Source organism: Gadus morhua, chromosome 22 (genome assembly GCF_902167405.1).
Source record: "Gadus morhua chromosome 22, gadMor3.0, whole genome shotgun sequence".
Taxonomy (NCBI): Eukaryota; Metazoa; Chordata; class Actinopteri; order Gadiformes; family Gadidae; genus Gadus; species Gadus morhua.
In genome coordinates, this window is record NC_044069.1 from 21,410,395 (window position 1) to 21,428,230 (window position 17,836).

Here is a 17,836-nt window from a genome sequence, read left to right on the forward strand (position 1 = left end):
TGTAATACTTGTTTGAGGTACTAATTGATTGTAGTAATTGATGTAATTTGGTTGAGTGATATATCTGTGTGGATTAAGTGAATGCAATCATTATTGACATGTTACAACTACACACCATTTGAACGTGCGTGAACTGGTGACACTGGGGATCAAGGCTGTGATTGAAAAATGCAAGTGAGAACAGGAGGGGTTCTGTGTGTGAAAGCCCAGTATGTGTGTGTTTGTGTGTGTGTGTTTGTGTGTGTGTGTGTGTGTGTGTGTGTGTGTGTGTGTGTGTGTGTGTGTGTGTGTGTGTGTGTGTGTGTGTGTGTGTGTGTGTGTGTGTGTGTGTGTGTGTGTTGGGGCTGGAGGTGTGGAGTAGGGAGCGAGGGAGGGAGAGAGGTGAAGGGCGAGAAGGGAGATCGTGAGGTTTCTCAAAGCCTGGATGTTTTGGTGAGGAAACGAACCAAGCCACATATACATCGACCTCAACCACCACAGCATGCACACACAGACACAGACACAGACACACACAACACACACACACACACACACACCACACACACACACACACACACACACACACACACACACACACACACACACACACACACATGGGCACTCTAGACAATAATTTACTATTTTCCCCCCTAAATATCTAAAGTTTTTTTGTGGCTTTAAAGCTTTTTTTCCCTCAGTTAATTTTCTTTAATATTGTTTACTCAGCCCAGCTCCGCCCTTCCCTGCTGCCGCCTTCCAGTCTCCCCCTACCGACCCACCTCCCACCACCCCAACACCCTCGAGCCCCACCCTCAACCCCTTCATCATAAAATACCCCCTTCTTGCCCCAACCATCCCCTCCTCCTCTCACTGCCCCCCCTCAGAATACAAGGCCTAAATGTTCCTTTGTTTGTTCCATCGGTGTTTCCAACAGGTTTTAGTGTCACAAGTCTTATATCGTGTCCAAACAGGATGAAATGATGTCTTGTTTTTGCATCCATCCGGCCAGCCGGCCGTGAGTCCTTGTGCAAGACCCGCCCCACGGACCTGTGTTCATCGTGGACAGCAGTCGCAGCGTGCGACCCTCAGAGTTTCGAGCAGGTCAAGTGTTCCTGGCCAAGGTCATCGAGGGTCTTGGACGTCGGGCCAACGCCACCCGCGTCGGAGTGGTGAACTACGGACCAGCCGGGGAAGAACGAGGTACGGGCGTTGGGGACTCCCAAAGTTTGTTGTCACAGTGTCCTGTTTTGGATTCTATTTATCGAATCGCGTCGACCGGGTGCCCAGGGAGCGAGGTTCACAACGTTTCCCTGCCTTTTCCTCATCAAGGTTGTTATTTATTCAAGCATCATTTTAACTTTTTGTCAAGGTGGCCTGGGGAGATTTGAGACCATTTCCCACACTTTTTTAATCAAAAATGTCAGTTGTTTATTCAAATATTGTTATAATCATTGGAAGTATTATTTGTGTTTGTCTTCGTACTCGAGGTTGCCGTCTGTATTTATTTTTCCGAAGGCGAGATGACTTACTGCCCCCTGCCTCACATGTTGTCATGCATCCCCAGGTGTCGCTGAAGACCTACCGCACCAAGGCAGGTCTGGTGAAGGCTGTGACCAAGATCGAGCCCCTGTCCACGGGAACCATGACCGGTCTGGCCATCCAGTTTGCCCTCAACGTGGCCTTCAGCGAAAGCGAGGGTGCTCGGGTCAAGTCCCCTGACATCATCAAGGTTCAGACTCACAAATAATACAACCTTCACACAACACAGGGCATTAAGTAATGTCAGTTCAGTTCAGATAATGCACATAGGCAGGTGATTTGACAGAGGGCAACCTTCAGTTTCAATCACACACATGGATAGTCTGACAGACCGATTCGCAGATGCGTATAAGTCTGGAACCTGTCAGTTAAGTTTTTGATATCCATGGTGCGTCATCAACACGACCAAATCGGTTGGACCTATTGATCAGAACAACGAAATGTGTGACGCATCAGTGGCAGCCATCTTAGTTGTTTTTGAAAAGGCCTTGCATAGGGACGCTCCCACGTACAGTCCTTGTTCAGAGTTAGTACAATCCTATCAACTCCCCCCCACAATTTTTTACAGTTTGGGTAAGGCACGATGCATTTGTTAAAAAAATAAATAATCAAAATGTCTTTAACTGAAGTATGAACAGATGCAGTACAAAACTTTCCGCTCTAAAATAAAAGTGAGAAACAAGTCTAAAAAAACACTAATCCTAAAGTTCAGTACAATAAACATTTGTGAAGATACAGCAGGGATGTGATGGGAGCAGAGGGAATAAATAGGCATGACAACCTGAGCACAGTGGCAGATATTATAAAATGTTATTTCTATTCACGTTTTCAGTGTCACGGTCAGTTTCTTGTCAGGCTTGCAATTCAATCCTTTTATTGCCAATAGTGACTTTGACATGCTGATATGAAAAACACTCTGACCCTCTGTGACCCTCTGTTGGCAGGTGGCCATCATCGTGACGGTACGGGCGGCCCCAGGACAACGTGAAGGAGGGGGCCCAGCGCGCCGCGACGCCGGCATCGAGCTGTTCTCCATCGGCTGTGGGCCGCGTGGACATGAACACCCTGAGGCAGATGGCCAGCGAGCCCCTGGACGACCACGTGGACTACGTGGAGAGCTACAGCGTCATCGAGAAGCTCACCAAGAAGTTCCAGGAGGCCTTCTGTGGTAAGGAGAGAGAGAGAGAGAGAGAGAGATGAGAGATGTAGAGAGAGAGACGAGAGAGAGAGAGAGAGAGTTGACTTCCCTGGACGTCTGCTCATGATGCTCCGAATAAAGAATCAGATGATGATGCTAGGATCATAGCATTTTGAAAGGTGAAGTGTACATGTCTCCAGGAAGAGGATGACTGGGTCTCTGTCACTATCTTTCCTAATATCCAACCAGAAGATTTCTGGCCCCACTCCTTAGGTAAGGAGTCAAGAGTGCATTTCACTTAAAAATCGAAATGTTGTGCCCTACTGTCCTCTCAACATCCGTAAAACAACAAGATATTCCTTGTCTACCATCAAATCTGCTACTTGTTCCATCTACAAATCTACTAGCACTACTATGGTTCATGAGTACAAGAGGGAAGGGGACAACATTTGGGGAATGATTTGGTCTCTCTTCAGTCGCTTGCCCCCTACTGAGAGCAAGACTGGGACCTCTGTAATTAGTAGCCCATTAGTGCTAATCGTTAATCACTCATATTAGGTATGCTCTCATGCAGCTTTGACTGTACTGGGTTATTTTCTTTTAAACATTGTTTGGGTTGCTAAAACTCACACTTTTCTTCCTCAGCCAATTTAGTGGGCGCCGTTCCCCGAACGTTCAGGCCTGCATGCGCACAGAGCTGGATTCCTATTGGACGAGCCTTACTACCTGACATTTGGTGGAAAGAAAAAGACCTTGATACATAATGTTGGTCGAGGCTTCTCTGATCCTTCCAGCCACTGTGTGTTTTAAGGATCCACTGGGTTCAGGCTGTCTTCTGCACATGCTCCACGGAATCCAATTGACTGACCAAATCCTCTCAGCCAATCACAGTGGATCATTAAAATAAAAATAACAATTGATAGAATCTCAAACTGACATAGTTGTATTCTCTCCCCCCTAACAAACCACCTCCACCACCCCACCTAACCCGCCCCTCCCCCTCTCCGTCTGTCTGTGTATGTGTGTGTGCGCCACACATATCTGCCACTCTCATCCCACCGCTGAGTACCCACAGTGTCGGACCTGTGTGCGACCGGTGATCATGACTGTGAGCAGGTATGCATCAGCACCCCGGGATCATTCAAGTGTGCCTGCAAAGACGGCTTTACCCTCCTGGATGACGGCCGCAGCTGTAGTGGTGAGTGGCGCGCGCACCCAGGAGGTTATGTGTGTGAGTTAAGAACAGATTGAAGGTATTGTCCATCCCAAACGCGTTCCGTGCCCTAGTGAGCGTGTGTCGTTGAGCGTGACCGCCATGGCCGTAACGTGCCGTTGGTGTCCCCTCCCCGCACATCGCTAGCATGCAGCGGCGCCGCCACAGACGTGGTTGTTCGTGATCGACGGTTCCAAGAGCGTGCGGCCCGAGAACTTTGAGCTGGTGAAGGAAGGGATCAACCAGATCGTAGACAAGCTAGACGTCTCCGAGGCCAAGACCCATGTAGGGCTGGTGCAGTACTCCAGCTCCGTCAAGCAGGTGTGTGTGTGTGTGTGTGTCACATAAACACTTCTCACTTTCACTTTTCTCACCCACTCATTAATTCCCTCACTCAATCCCTCTCTCTCCCCCTGCGCTGCGTTTCCAGGAGTTCCCACTGGGGCGCTTCAACAACAAGAAGGACCTGAAGGACGCGGTTGAAGGAAGATGGCCTACATGGAGCGGGGGACCATGACGGGGCCAGGCCCTCCGCTACCTGTCCGACCACAGCTTCAACCCCAGCCAAGGCTCCCGCCCAGGGGTTCGCCAAGGTGGGCATCGTCTTCACCGACGGCCGCAGCCAGGACTACATCGGAGACGCTGCCAAGAAGGCCAAGGAGAACGGTGAGGAGTGTGCGTGTGTGTGTGTGTGTGTGTTAGGAGCGATAAGGTCTGAGGTGAATTGTGTGGAATTACATTTCTGTTGTATTTGTGTGTGTAGGATTCAAGATGTACGCTGTGGGAGTGGGCAACGCCGTGGAGGACGAGCTGAAGGAGATCGCCTCAGAGCCCACGGGGGAGCACTACTTCTACACGGCCTGACTTCAAGACCAATGACCCAGATCGCAAAGAAGCTGCAGATCAACATCTGCAAAGGTCTCGCCACCCACGGCCCCCCAGCATGAACTGCTGTGAACACGCACACGCGCACACACACACACACACACACACACACACACACGCATGCACCTATTGTCATCATCTTATGGTCGAATATCTGAAATCCTAGGTAAAATATGAAAGCCCCTTCTCTTTTTTCTCCACAGATGAGGACCCGTGCGAATGTGATTCCCTTGTAAAGTTCCAGAAAAAAGTGGAGGAAGCACTCCAGGCACTGACAAAAAAACATATCCTTTACCTGCCGTCGGAGGAATGGTGGTAAGGTGTGGTATTGTCTGGTAAGATGGAAAGATACAGAGGGAAGGAGGGAAGGAGGGAGGGTGAATGTAGGATACGAAGGAGGAAGGGAATGGGGAGCGAGGGAGGGAGGCAGGAGAGAGGAAGAGAGGATAGGAGGTAGGGGATGAGAGAAAGGGAGCGAGGGAGCGAGGAAAGAAGGGAGGAAGGGATGGAGAGAGTGAGAGGGATATAGGGAAGATAAGAGGGAGGGATAGAGGGAGAGCCGTTTAGGGAGGCATGTGAGAGGAAAGGAGGTAGGGTGACAGGTTGAAAAATGGAGAATAAGTTACAATAAGTAAAAGCTATTTGCAACCGTTCAGCCACAGAGAGTTGACGCTTGATCATAGACCCCTTCTGGCATAAATTATGGTTATGACTATTGGCTCGTTCTGGGGGACTCTTAATGAACTCTCTTCGTGTTGTTCTCATGTTGTTCACATTTGTCCTTGACCAGAACCTCACTAGAGAGTGTGTCGAAGAGGATTGCTGCACTGGAGAGTAAAATTGTCTAAGGACACACACCCACACATCCAACACACACACTCTATCTCTCTCTCTCTATCTATCTCTCTCTCTCTATCTCTCTGAACAAAACGCATCTCATTTTGACATTCTGTAAAATATTAAAGAAAGAGCATGTGTGACTCTTGACCTTTGCTAATCCTCTCTCTCTCTCTCTCTCTCTCTCTCTCTCTCTCTCTCTCTCTCTCTCTCTCTCTCTCTCTCTCTCTCTCTCTCTCTCTCTCTCTCTCTCTCTCTCTCTCTCTCTCTCTCTCTCTCTCACACACACACAAACACACATATCTTACCCTGGCCAGCTCGGTGACATGCCGGTTGCCACGGTGACCTTCCTGTTTGTGCGTCTGCTCCTGAAGGACATCCTCCATAGCAGGCCTGTCTGTTTGTTAATAAAGGTCTTCCCTCATAGGGAAACGGTGACAGTACACCCAAGGGCTTGCGTTTCTTTCTGCCTAGTTGTGTGTCAACAGTGATGATGGCTGCCTTCTGTCTGTCTATTTATATCTGCAGATGCCATCATGTTCTGTTTTCTGATTCTAATGTCTATTGCTCTACACCTCCTCCACTACAACCACAATAGGGGTCCATATGTACTATAAATTATTATTTTTTTGTTGGGTAAATATATAGGGCTACACATAACATATATTATACTGACTGTTAAGATAAATACAAGTCTCTCTGTTCCTTGAAATCACTTGTCGGTGTCCTATTTATTTCAAGATGAACCGGAAAGCGTTGCATAAATCATGCAAATGTTAGCCAATCACTCAAGCATACACGGAGAGAGAGAGAGAGAGAGAGAGAGAGACCGTGCGATAGAGCGAGAGAGAGAAGAGAGAGGGAAGAGAGAAGAGAGAGAGAGAGAGAGAGAGATTATCAGCGTGTAATATTTATGGCAGATTAATATTTAAACACGGTTGGCTAAACGCCAAACCAAGTAAGGACTTTGAAAAACCGCTTCCGCAGTCGTAACGTTTGACGTCAACGTCAGGGGAGAGAACAACATCTGATGAAAGGCTGCCTGCAGCCAGCAGCAGTAAAGTGAACCGAGACACGGACTACTAGCGCCACTGAGAAACACCATCGACCCGATACGTCGGTTTCCCCTAGAAGTCCCAGCGGACCCCTAACAGTCTTCGGGATGACAGGTTCGTGGAGCACCGAAGGGTCAAGCGCATGATGACATCCATTCCCAACGCGACCAGCCGCCGGGGCTAACATCCCTTAGCCGCTAACGGTCTCGGCACCGAGCTGCACTGCTAGCTGGTGGCCGTCACTAACCTTGGTAGGCATCAGAAGAAGACTATTCATAGAAACATGTCCCCGGTCATTCAAATACGCGCATTCGTGTTACCGTCCCATTGCGTTACTTGACGTGTAGTAGGCCTACATGGTCATCAGTCTCTTCTGAATCGTAGTTTGGGCTCACTCTGCTAGCGGAGGTAACGTTACACCAAGTGGGAACGAGAGCTTGTCACAGCCTTTAAACAACTCGAACCAGAACAAGAAATGAACAGTGAATCAGGGACATCCGTGCCGTGTGAAGCCAATCCACCTCCCTCCTCCGGTCGCCCACGCCTCAACCACTCCGAGTCGGAACCAGACCTCGGGCCGAACCCCAAGACCTTCACGCGGCTGTGCAGCCGGGACGAGGAGGACCGAGCCGCGGCGCTCGATGAGCTGACCCAGGCGGTGCTCGCGCGGTTAGGGCTGGACCGGCCCGGTTCCGAGCGCCTGTGCGCGTCGACTCTCCTGCATCTGCTACGGTTGTCTCGGTCGTGTCCGCTGTCCGAGGTCCGAGAGAGGGCAGCCAAACTGCTTCGCACTGCACAGGTAATGGCCCCCGGCTGAAGTGAATATCTTTGAATCGCATGTAGATCGGTTAAATCATACACATGATCGGTCAGATATGATGTTGCTGTTACGACTTTAGCGATAGTTGTAGACTATGTCTTATAGATGTAAGGGTAAGTTATCCTTGTAATTCGAGACTCTTGGTATATATATATTTATATGACGACGGTTACGATGAACGATGTCTGACTAAATGTGTTGGGACGATATTTGGAGAGATTTTTCTTGCTTGCCGTGTGATTTCATCAGACAGTGAGCTGTTTTAGGTGATGCAAGACTAGGTTTTCAAAACAAGCTCACCGGACACGCCCCTTTTGATGATCCTGAAACCCCCCCACGCTTCAGGACATGGTTTAAGAGCAACAGCAGAACTAATATAACGCTCTGGAGCTTATAATAATAGTCCATAACTATAATGCAAATATACCGAGTCGCTCTTTTTTTTTTCCCAAGATCTCGGTATGTTTGAGGAGCAGTTGTACAGCATATGCTAATATGAAACAGCGCTTTCAAGTTACGCTACACGTTTCCTCGGGCATATAAAAGTCGAAGGGATGCATGTTGGCAACTTAACATTTATTAAGAAACATAGTTTTGTCCTCTTCCCACAGGAGCGAGGAGTTGAAGTACCACGGGCTCTAACTTCAGGTTCAAGTGCATTATCCCAGCTAAAGAGGTTTTGTCTGCTTCGGATTCTATCGTTGGCTTGCTTCTCACATAAATTGTCTACCCTTGCATTAAAAGTCCAGTGTATCCAATTTTGTAGCATCTATCAGTGTGGTTTGCAGTTTGCCATCATCTGGTACGGCAGTTACCGTTCCACCTGAACGGCAGACAGTTGCCGTTCTAGAACGGTAGTTACCGTTTCAGAACGGCAGTTACCGTTTCAGAACGGCAGTTACCGTTTCAGAACGGCAGTTACCGTTCCAGAACGGCATATGCCCATGGGCATGGTATGTCAGTGTTCGCGACGGCAGTTACCGTTTCAGAACGGCAGGTTACCTATTCAGATCGGCAGTTACCGTTCCAGGAACGGCATATGCCCATGGTATGTCAGTGGTCGCGGTGGCACATGCCACAGGCCATTTAACGATCTCGACGTCTCTCACCATCCTCTGTACTGGTAGGAGATTTATTGTGTAAGGTGCCAGTAGGTACTTTCAAAGTGATATACGTTCATGAGTCATGTATTTATATTGTTTATTCTTCTTCTGACCATTTGGATAAAAGAGTCTGCTAAATGCCAAAAAAGTGTCAATGTGAGTATAATGCCATGGAGTGGGTGGCCCATAGCCATGGGTATGACATGGCCCTTCCTACCTACAACTCTCTCACGGTCCCTTTAGAGCCCTCTGCCTGTTCTGGGTCACTGTAGAGACTTAAGGACTCTGTGGAGGATGACCCCCTCCCTATGTAGACAGAAAGAGCTCCTAACCAAAATAGAACCATTCTTATTTCATGGTGTATTACACTCATTAAAACATCCTTGTAAATGTTATATTCCATTTTTATTTTCAACTTAGATTTAGACCTTAGAACATGTTATTCCTTCAAAATAATCCAGAAGATGTATGATGTAGCAGGTCAATGTCATTGTCAGAAATGGAGAAGAACTTATTTTGTGAGTTGCGTAACAAAATAGAAACTTGGCTCTTTAGTAGTCGCGCCATTGAGACCAACCGTCTTGTATGTGGTTCTGATTGTGGGAACTCTATCATTGATAAATGTATCAATTAAATCAAATCCTGATACTTTTCAAAGCTGGACTAGTAATACAATTGTCACACATTAATACATTTGTACACATGCACACTTACCCATCGCTAATAACCTCCTCAAAGCTTATTTAAGTCATGTCTAAATACATTCTCATGTAGTTCTGTCTTTACGTTCCATCCTAGATGCAGAAGGAGGGGATCGAACAGGATGTGCTGCTCGAAGCCTTCTTCTCGCTGGGACGTCTGGACAACATCACCATGGCGATGGGGCTGCACCCAGCCTACCTCAGCTGCTTCCTGAGGACTCAGCATGCTCTGCTGGATCTGGACGGGCCCCTTCCGAGTCTCTGGAGACACTATATCGTCATCATGGTGAGGGCATCCCCCGTCATCACCACCAACACGTGTTAACAGGTTTACACAGGTTTAAACAGGTTCACGTTTGCTACACATGTTTAAACATGTTTACACAGGCGTACCCGGTTAACATAGGTTTGAACAGGTATCCACAGGTGTAAGCGGTTCCCACAGGTTTACACAGGTTGAAACCGGTGTACGCCGTTTAAACAAGCGTCCCTATGCTGATTACATCCACGCCACAGGGGGTCAAGCCGGGTCAAAGAGTGAATGTGCTAACGGTACGCTTTATTGAAAGGGAAACAGAGCTGATGTAACAGTCAGACATTTGACGCCACGCCGTAACTCATAATGATAATCAAAGCAGCGCTGGTGGAACACGTAAACAGCACATTTTGCAGCAGCAACCGCAGAACATGTCAAACCTGTACTATTGTACTATGTACCGTTTGGCAAAGTAGCCACTGTGGCAAAAGGTGACATAACATATTTACTTCTTATTTTAAAACATTGATGGTCTGGGAGGTTAAACCATTGAAGCTATTGAGTACAGTGGATTTATGGGCCGTCCCAGTACAGCTGCCTGAATCTATTGGAAAAGCTTTTTCTTTGACTATGTAAATGTTATTTACCATGTCACTGATAAAAATAGTATTTAGTATAATAGTGTAAGGGCAAACCCACTGTTTCAGTGGGAAGTGACCCACTGAGATTTAAACAAATGTGTTTTGAGATGAGAGTTTTAGGAAAGAGGGGTCTTGAGTTATTTCAGTTAAATAAAATGTTTGACGATAATACAAGATATTGCCACGTTAAAAAAATATATTATATGTACCGTTTTGGGTTCGCTGTCATGTTAAGGAGTAAGTAGTATTTTTAGAAATGGATTGTTTGTCCCACTGGAGATTGAAAGTCTTGCTCTGTGACTGACGTCCTCACACCGGATGATCTGGTCTGCTGATGGCTGCAGCCATGATGTTAGCTTTGACCTTGGGTTCGTGAGACCCTTGATGAAGAGACCAGATTAATGTCATCTGTGAAAAACAGCCAATGTGGGCTGACTTTAATCACGAGCATCGCACAAAGCTTGCCATCAGCCACGGGTGGCATGGATGATGCATGGATGATGGATTAATGAAGATAAACAGCGCAGACGCCTGATCAATAAGCCACCTCCCTGATCCCTTTCCCCGCCCCTCCGTTAAGTCACACGCCTTACAGATGCATCATATTCCAGAAATAATGATTCACTCTGTGCCCAGGGCGATATCCAAAATATTCTCAGTGATCAGGTCAAGCCTAAATGTCTTGCGGCGTCAGTAAATGTCCATTTAACCAAATTTTATGACGTCTTTTGCAAAAAAATAATAGGTAATGAATTTGAGTGATATCAATCTTTATTAATCCGAGAAGTTTTGAATTTTTTTAAGCCAAACCCTAACCCATTTTACATGATCAAATGTTTAACGATGTTGCGTTAGCAGTTCTGAGCCCCTCAGACAGCCCTGTCCGTCTGATCAGCCTCTCATCGGACGCGGCGTTCATCGTGGCCGTCTGCGTTCCCTCCTGGGGGGTCCTTTAGGCAGCGGCGAGGCACCAGTGCTCCTACCTGGTCCAGCAGCACAGCGCGGCCTACCTGGAGGCGGGCGGGGACGAGAGCTGGCTGGGCGGCGTGCAGCAGGCCCCCGCCAAGCTGCGCAGCCTGCAGGGCCTCAACAAGCTGCTGGCTCACAGGCCCTGGCTCATCACACAGCAGCACATACAGGTGGGCGCCCCGCGGCATGCACCGCGGCCGTCACTCGACCACATAGACACGGCCACGGTGGAAGGGACTAATCTACCAGTAATAAACCCTAATCACCATTGATTAGCGTTTATGTCTTACAATTATTAAGGAATTTGACTTTGACCCTCCATTCACTGGTCAGTAATGACTTCTATATCCACCTACCATTTGAATATATATACTGTATAAATATATATTTATTTATTTTTAATTTCATATAATATCCACTTTTTGAACCAAGTACTGTGCTCTAGTGAACTCTTGACCCTTAAGGGAAAGGAGATGAGGGCAGACATGATGGGGAAATGCTCCTGTGTAAGGTTAAGTTCAGCCCCCAGGCAGGGTGGGACATTGGGCCGTGGGTCACGGCGACGGCGTGGCGCTCCACGGTATCTAGGTGACCCGTACAATCTCTGCGTCCCTGTAGGAGCTGGTGTGTCCGGGGGCGGAGTCTCGCTGGTCATTGGCTGAACTGATCCATGCGGTGATTCTCATGGCGCACGCCCATTCACTGTCCTCCTTCGTGTGGGGCTGCGGGGTGAACCCTGAGCCTGACCACACAGGAGGCCACGCCTTCAGCCCTCCGTCGCCCAATCACCTGCCCTGCGGCCCCCATAGCCCCGCCCACGAGGACGGCAGGCAAGAGGTGAGACCGGGGAGGGGTTCACACTAGACTGATATCTGCTGCTGTTGTTTGAAGATAAGATGGTACTTTATTAAACAGCGATACAACCTTTATCACAGGGTGAGGTTTTAAATATTAGTTTAATCAACTTAATGATCATGTTTTTTGAATCAATGATCCTCATTTCCTTCTTTTGATTTATTACCTTTCTTGTTATTAATTTAATTACTTCTGTATCTTCTGTATCTTTTAGGTGAAGTATATTATGTCAGACCTAGCACAACCTTTACCTCTTTAAGTACATTTAAAAATATCCGTAAGGTGACTTCTGGGTGCAGTAGTTTGGCCCCTGAAGCTTTTCAGCATGGGGGTGTAACCACACCCGAGGGGACAGCAGTGGAAGGAGCTCTGGGTCAAGGCCAGCTTATGTTGGCCTTGACCCCCCCCCCCCCCCCCCCCCCCCGCCCCCTCCCTCCCCCAGCTGACGGACGGCGTGATGGAGGTGGAGGTGCTGATGAAGAGGATGGTTGAGCTCCAGGAGCAGGAGGAGGAGTGTACCCAGGAGGAGATGCTCACACGCTTTGAGCGGGAACGCAGCGAGAGCATCCCCACCGGTACCAACGCCCCCCCACCCGTCTGTCCTGCCTCCAGCTATCCCCTTTAGCCACTAATCCCTCCCTGGACCCACCCTGCCCTCCCTCCAACCCTCCTTTATCCCTCCCTCCCTTTATCCCTCCCCCCCTTTATCCCTCCCTCCCTTTATCCCTCCCTCCCTTTATCCCTCCCTCCCTTTATCCCTCCCTCCCTTTATCCATCCCCCCTTTATCCCTCCCTCCCTTTATCCCTCCCTCCCTTTATCCCCCCTTTATCCCCCCTTTATCCCTCCCTCCCTTTATCCCCCCCTCCCTCCCTTTATCCCTCCCCCCCTTTATCCCTCCCCCCTTTATCCCCTTCCCCCTTTATCCCTCCCCGCTTTACTCCCTCCCCCCCTTTATCCATCCCTCCCTCCCTTTATCCCTCCCTCCCTCCCTTTACCCCTCCATTTCTCCATTTAAACATCCATCCCTGCTGTCATCACACACAGCTCACTTGTTCACTGTGTGTGTGTGTGTGTGTGTGTGTGTGTGTGTGTGTGTGTGTGTGTGTAGCGGTGGTGCGGGGAGCCCCTCCGGAGGTGGTGCTCCGCCTGGTGGAGGACCCAGAGTTCAGTTATGAGGACTTTGCCCCCCGGGGAGAGCAGGCCCCGCCAACCATGAGGGCACAGGTGAGGCCTCCAGAGCCCTTCGCCTGTCCTTATATCTGGCAGAGAACCTCGACATACTGTGTGTGTGTGTGTGTGTGTGTGTAGAACATAACCGCCACTGGTGCAGTGGATGCTAGGTTATGTGGGTAATGGAGTGATCTGGTTTCATGGTGTGCAGGACTACTCCTGGGAGGACCACGGCTACTCCCTGGTGAACCGGCTCCTTCCAGACATGGGACAGTTGCTGGACGAGAAGTTCCAGGTAACCTTTACCCGGGGGCCGTCACGCCGTGACTCCTGACCCCCAGCCCCATGACTCCCATGCCGTGGCGTTCCCTGACCTAACAATCATTGCGGTGCAGTAGTGAGTCGAGCCCATGAAACTGAAAAACGAAAGTAGGGAGGTTAATGATTTGTGGATTATAAAGTGGATCATTGATGACCATGTGGAATATGCATAAAGTTGGTCTGATGAGTTGGCGTCGTTCCCTCCGGGGTCAGGGGAGGACGCCCGTGTTGACTTGGCTCGCAACATGGTCTCACAGGAATCCGTGAAATGACTACGGTCGGACGCTTAACTCGAAATCCGTGGCCACATCACGGAAACACGCCGATATCCGTGTGTGAGCCACGGAATATCAGTGTCATTTACTTGCATTGGAGCAAATTCCGTGGCCACATCACGGACAATTGAAGTGATTCCGTCAGACCACCACGGATTTTGAGTTAAGCCCCCGCTGTGGTCAAATGTGGCACACACACAGATTGAAACGGGAGCACACACACAGACTGAAACGGGAATCTGTGTGTGTGCCACGGAATATCATTGTCATTTACTTGCATTGGAGCAACTTCCGTGGACACAAGGACAATTTAAGTGTTTCAGTGAGACCACCCCGGGTTTTGAGTTAAGCCCCCGTGGTCGACTCGCTTGTTGAAACGGGGATCCGTGTGTGAGCCACGGAACATCAGCGTCATTAACTTGCATTGGAGCGAATTCCGTGGCCACATCACGGAAATCGGCGTGTTTCCGTGATGTGTCCACGGATTTCGAGTTATTCGTCCGTAGTCATTTTACGGATTCCTGTGAGACCAGGTTGTGGCTTGTGATATCTTCGCTAGCCTGTGTGTAAAACATTACATTTATGGGGCTTGTTTGCCATCCTCCGGCGTGGGTCGGCGTCGTTCATCAGCACGGTTTAATGTAATGTTTCATGAGGAGATAGGTGTTTTATTAATGGGTTCAGCTGAGCACTGCACCCTGACAGGTCTGAGACTTGGTTCGGTGACGCTTTGGGCAAGGGTTGATCAATGAAACTTTGACGTGAGCTAAAAACGCCAAGTGTCTTGTACTCTGCGTCGGAGCTCCAAAGTAGACCCCCTGACGTATTGTAGGTATCGTACCGCAGTGTTATTCAAATCAAAATAGCTGTGATCTGAATAAACGATTTTAGGCTGTTTTAGTGAACATGGTATTTTCTCTCTTTTCCCAACAGGTGGTGAGCAACCTGACCTACCACAGGATGGCCATGCATGAGGGCGTGGACACCTACACCCTGAGGAAAGCCCTGTGGAACTACATCCACTGCCTCTACGGCATACGGTGAGAGGACACACACACACACACACACACACACACACACACACACACACACACACACACACACACACACACACACACACACACACACACACACACACACACACACACACACACACACACACACACACACGGACATACTGAGGACCGCATGAGGCTCCGTTGGGGGGACAGTGCAGTCTGAGGAACCCACCGTCTGGCAGAACAAAAGCTAAACTGTTACTGTGTCAAATTCAGTACTTTCATTTCAACTCCACGCAGACCATCTGCGCTACCACTGCGTCATCATTTAAACCTAAAGGTCTAAACAGCCTTTCATGTCCCCCTTTTTACATTGTTCCACCACTTAATTCACCGTGGTTCCTGGCTCTGGAGGATGTGACGGCCAATGTATTTCCTCCCGCTCTGCAGCTACGATGACTACGACTACGGCGGCGTCAACGTGCTGCTGGAGCGCTCCCTGAAGGTGTTCGTCAAGACGGTGGCCTGTCACCCAGAGCAGACCACCGCGCGCATCTACCACGCCTTCTGGAGGCACTTCAAGCACTCTGAGAAGGTCTCCCCCCACACACACACACACTGACTGACTGGCTGATCATAGGATGGATGGGGGAATGGTGTGTGTGAAGGGAATGATGGTTAAGGATTTGTGTTGGTTTCCAATAGGTTAAAGTGCCATGTAGAGCTGGGCGATCAACGGAATTTCGATCTCAATTTTGATTTTTGCGTCAAACGATCACAAAACTAATATAATCAAGTTTTTTTTTTTTTTTTTTAAGTTTTATAGAAAATGCAGAACAGCTGGATACATATCTGTACATTATTTTAGATTTGAACATTTTCTTTTTAGTTCTCAGTTACTAAGTGTTTTTGGGAGAGACATGCTGAATAAATACATCATGTTTTCAAACTCAAAAATAATTGTTTGAATAATCGTGATTATCATTTTTTTCCATAATTGAGCAGCCCTAGTGCCTTGCCACTTTATTTTTCCTAGAAATAGCTGGAGTAATGTATTGGCTGTAACATTCAGATTGTACACTAATCGTGGATTATTTGATCCCTGACCTTTTTGCTCCAAGAAGTGTGATTGTATTAATAGTTCTCCTCTTTTTATTTCATAGGTTCATGCCAACCTGATTGTCATGGAGGCTCGACTTCAGGCTGCGCTTCTCTACACTTTGCGAGCCATCACACATTACATGAGATGACACATACACACACACACAAGCATGCTGATCCTGAGCCAGTGAGACGATTTAAGGCTTGTCCCATCACCACACACACACACACACACACACACACACACACACACACACACACACACACACACACACACACACACACACACACACACACACACACATACACACATACATACATACATACATACATACATACATACATACATACATACACACACTCTCTGCAGTGGTGTGTCTGGTTTTTGAACATCTTCTTTTGTCCATGTATATCATGGTTTTGCGTTATTGCTGCTTTCTACCTGTGAATCATTTTTGGATATTTAAAGAGAAAATCTGTCTTGTTAAGCTTGTTTTGCACTGAAATAATTAAGGCTAAGTTTCTTGGCGTGAGCCTCAAGTATTTAGCTGAATACCCTACCTGCAATGAACGTACGTGCACATCTTTTTACACACTGGCACACCCCAGGAAGACTCACTCAGTGACCACTTCGTTAGTAGCCTCGTTTGACTTAATGTCAACTCTAATCCTTTTGGCAATCCTCCAAACACTCATTCACACAACGTTTCCACCAGAGGTGCAAACGTTTTTTAACACTATACTCTTCCAACTCAAGAGGTCGAGAACAAGACATAGCTACTCAAATCCGCGGACAAAGTACTTTAAATAAATGTCACCATGTTCAGTCTGAATGTGAAAAGAAACCGAACCATCCGATCCAACCATATCACGGCATGCTCTGATGCTCCTTGCCATCTGATTGGCTGAATGTATATTTGCTTTATTGAACTGTTACCCAACGAAGTGGCCACAGAGTACACACACACACACACACACACACACACACACACACACACACACACACACACACACACACACACACACACACACACACACACACACACACACACACACACACACACACACACTACACACACGTGTGTATGCATATATACATACACACAATCACACAGTGACGTACAAACCTGCACATGTATCGATGCATATCTGGGGTGCCTGGGCCCAGCTGCATGTGGAGGGAGGCCCACCAGACCATCCATTTCAAAGTGTTTCTATCTCGGCACTGTTGTTGTTTGTTGGAGATAACTGCGGTTTAACTGTTTTGACCGAGGGCCGCTCTCCTCCTGCAGGAGATAAATCAGTAGATGCATCATCATTGACCCCCTCGCTCAGTTGAGAAAGAAAAAAAAATAACTTGTATTTTTATAAACAATAAAAGCTACTTTGGTATCAAAAAAAACATCTTGGCAAGTTGTGTGCTTGTTTGGAGATGACTAAGAAAGATTTTTGTTTGTTTACGTTTATGAATTGTATTGACTGCATATGCTAATATTAACTCAAATGTTGATGTAAACGCAACTTTGTAAAATCCAAAGGCGGTGTTTCAAAAATTGACACCAGATGGAGACAGAGGTTAGATAACGCCAGGAATCTCGTTTTTAAAGAATAGAAGATTTGTATGTCACCAATAAGCTAAACAACTTAGTACAATACCGCCCTTCAAATCTTAAATATTTTTAAGTAAAAAAAAACATTAAAGTTGGAGGCACGAACATCAATATTATAACTAATATTTTACATTATTGGAGGCTATGCGCATTTGCGATATCATTTATTTTACATTGACGCAGAGCAGCCGATTAATTAATCGTATAACATGGTGACTAATTGATCCTCGGAATGGGGACTTTTCTTTCATCAGGGAGTAGATTTGGGTGGGGACCAGGGGACGTGTCCTCACCAATGTCAAATGACGACTGAAATGTCCCCACCAATATTTAGGTTGAAACGAAAAATAAGCGCCTCATGCGGTATAC

At 47.7% G+C, this 17,836-nt stretch overlaps 2 protein-coding genes and 1 long non-coding RNA gene across 5 annotated transcripts in view; 2 read left to right on the plus strand and 1 right to left on the minus strand.

Annotated features, from left to right (window-relative positions):
- Positions 1–6,303, plus strand: part of matn1 (matrilin 1) — a 7,193-nt gene extending 890 nt beyond the window's left edge. The window contains 16 exon segments of the mRNA XM_030347943.1: positions 1,000–1,024; positions 1,027–1,187; positions 1,544–1,708; positions 2,463–2,480; positions 2,482–2,683; positions 3,723–3,854; positions 4,017–4,045; positions 4,047–4,190; positions 4,300–4,350; positions 4,353–4,388; positions 4,390–4,455; positions 4,457–4,535; positions 4,633–4,730; positions 4,733–4,787; positions 4,958–5,038; positions 5,553–6,303. Of these exon segments, the coding sequence (XP_030203803.1) occupies positions 1,000–1,024; positions 1,027–1,187; positions 1,544–1,708; positions 2,463–2,480; positions 2,482–2,683; positions 3,723–3,854; positions 4,017–4,045; positions 4,047–4,190; positions 4,300–4,350; positions 4,353–4,388; positions 4,390–4,455; positions 4,457–4,535; positions 4,633–4,730; positions 4,733–4,787; positions 4,958–5,038; positions 5,553–5,602 (1,392 nt within the window). The 3' untranslated portion in view covers positions 5,603–6,303.
- Positions 2,124–3,642, minus strand: LOC115536200 (uncharacterized). Its single transcript, XR_003974619.1, has 2 exons — positions 3,287–3,642; positions 2,124–2,681 (listed from the first exon to the last, which is right to left on the minus strand). It is a non-coding gene; the product is annotated as an uncharacterized LOC115536200 (long non-coding RNA).
- Positions 6,304–6,453: 150 nt separating the features above from the next.
- Positions 6,454–17,259, plus strand: sesn2 (sestrin 2). Of its 3 annotated transcripts, XM_030348196.1 has the most exons (12): positions 6,454–7,445; positions 8,078–8,147; positions 8,524–8,525; positions 9,374–9,556; positions 11,124–11,306; positions 11,755–11,973; positions 12,434–12,566; positions 13,101–13,216; positions 13,374–13,457; positions 14,692–14,798; positions 15,207–15,351; positions 15,920–17,259. In XM_030348196.1, the coding sequence occupies exons 1-12, from the start codon at positions 7,122–7,124 to the stop codon at positions 16,004–16,006; spliced, it is 1,653 nt and encodes a 550-aa protein (XP_030204056.1). In that variant the 5' UTR covers positions 6,454–7,121; the 3' UTR covers positions 16,007–17,259. The 3 variants fall into 3 exon arrangements, with proteins under 3 accessions (XP_030204056.1, XP_030204054.1, XP_030204055.1); XM_030348194.1 differs by lacking the exon at positions 8,524–8,525 and having other exon boundaries at positions 6,457–7,445; positions 8,078–8,142; positions 9,368–9,556; XM_030348195.1 differs by lacking the exons at positions 6,454–7,445; positions 8,524–8,525 and adding an exon at positions 7,799–7,925 and having other exon boundaries at positions 8,078–8,142; positions 9,368–9,556.
- Positions 17,260–17,836: the final 577 nt, after the last annotated feature.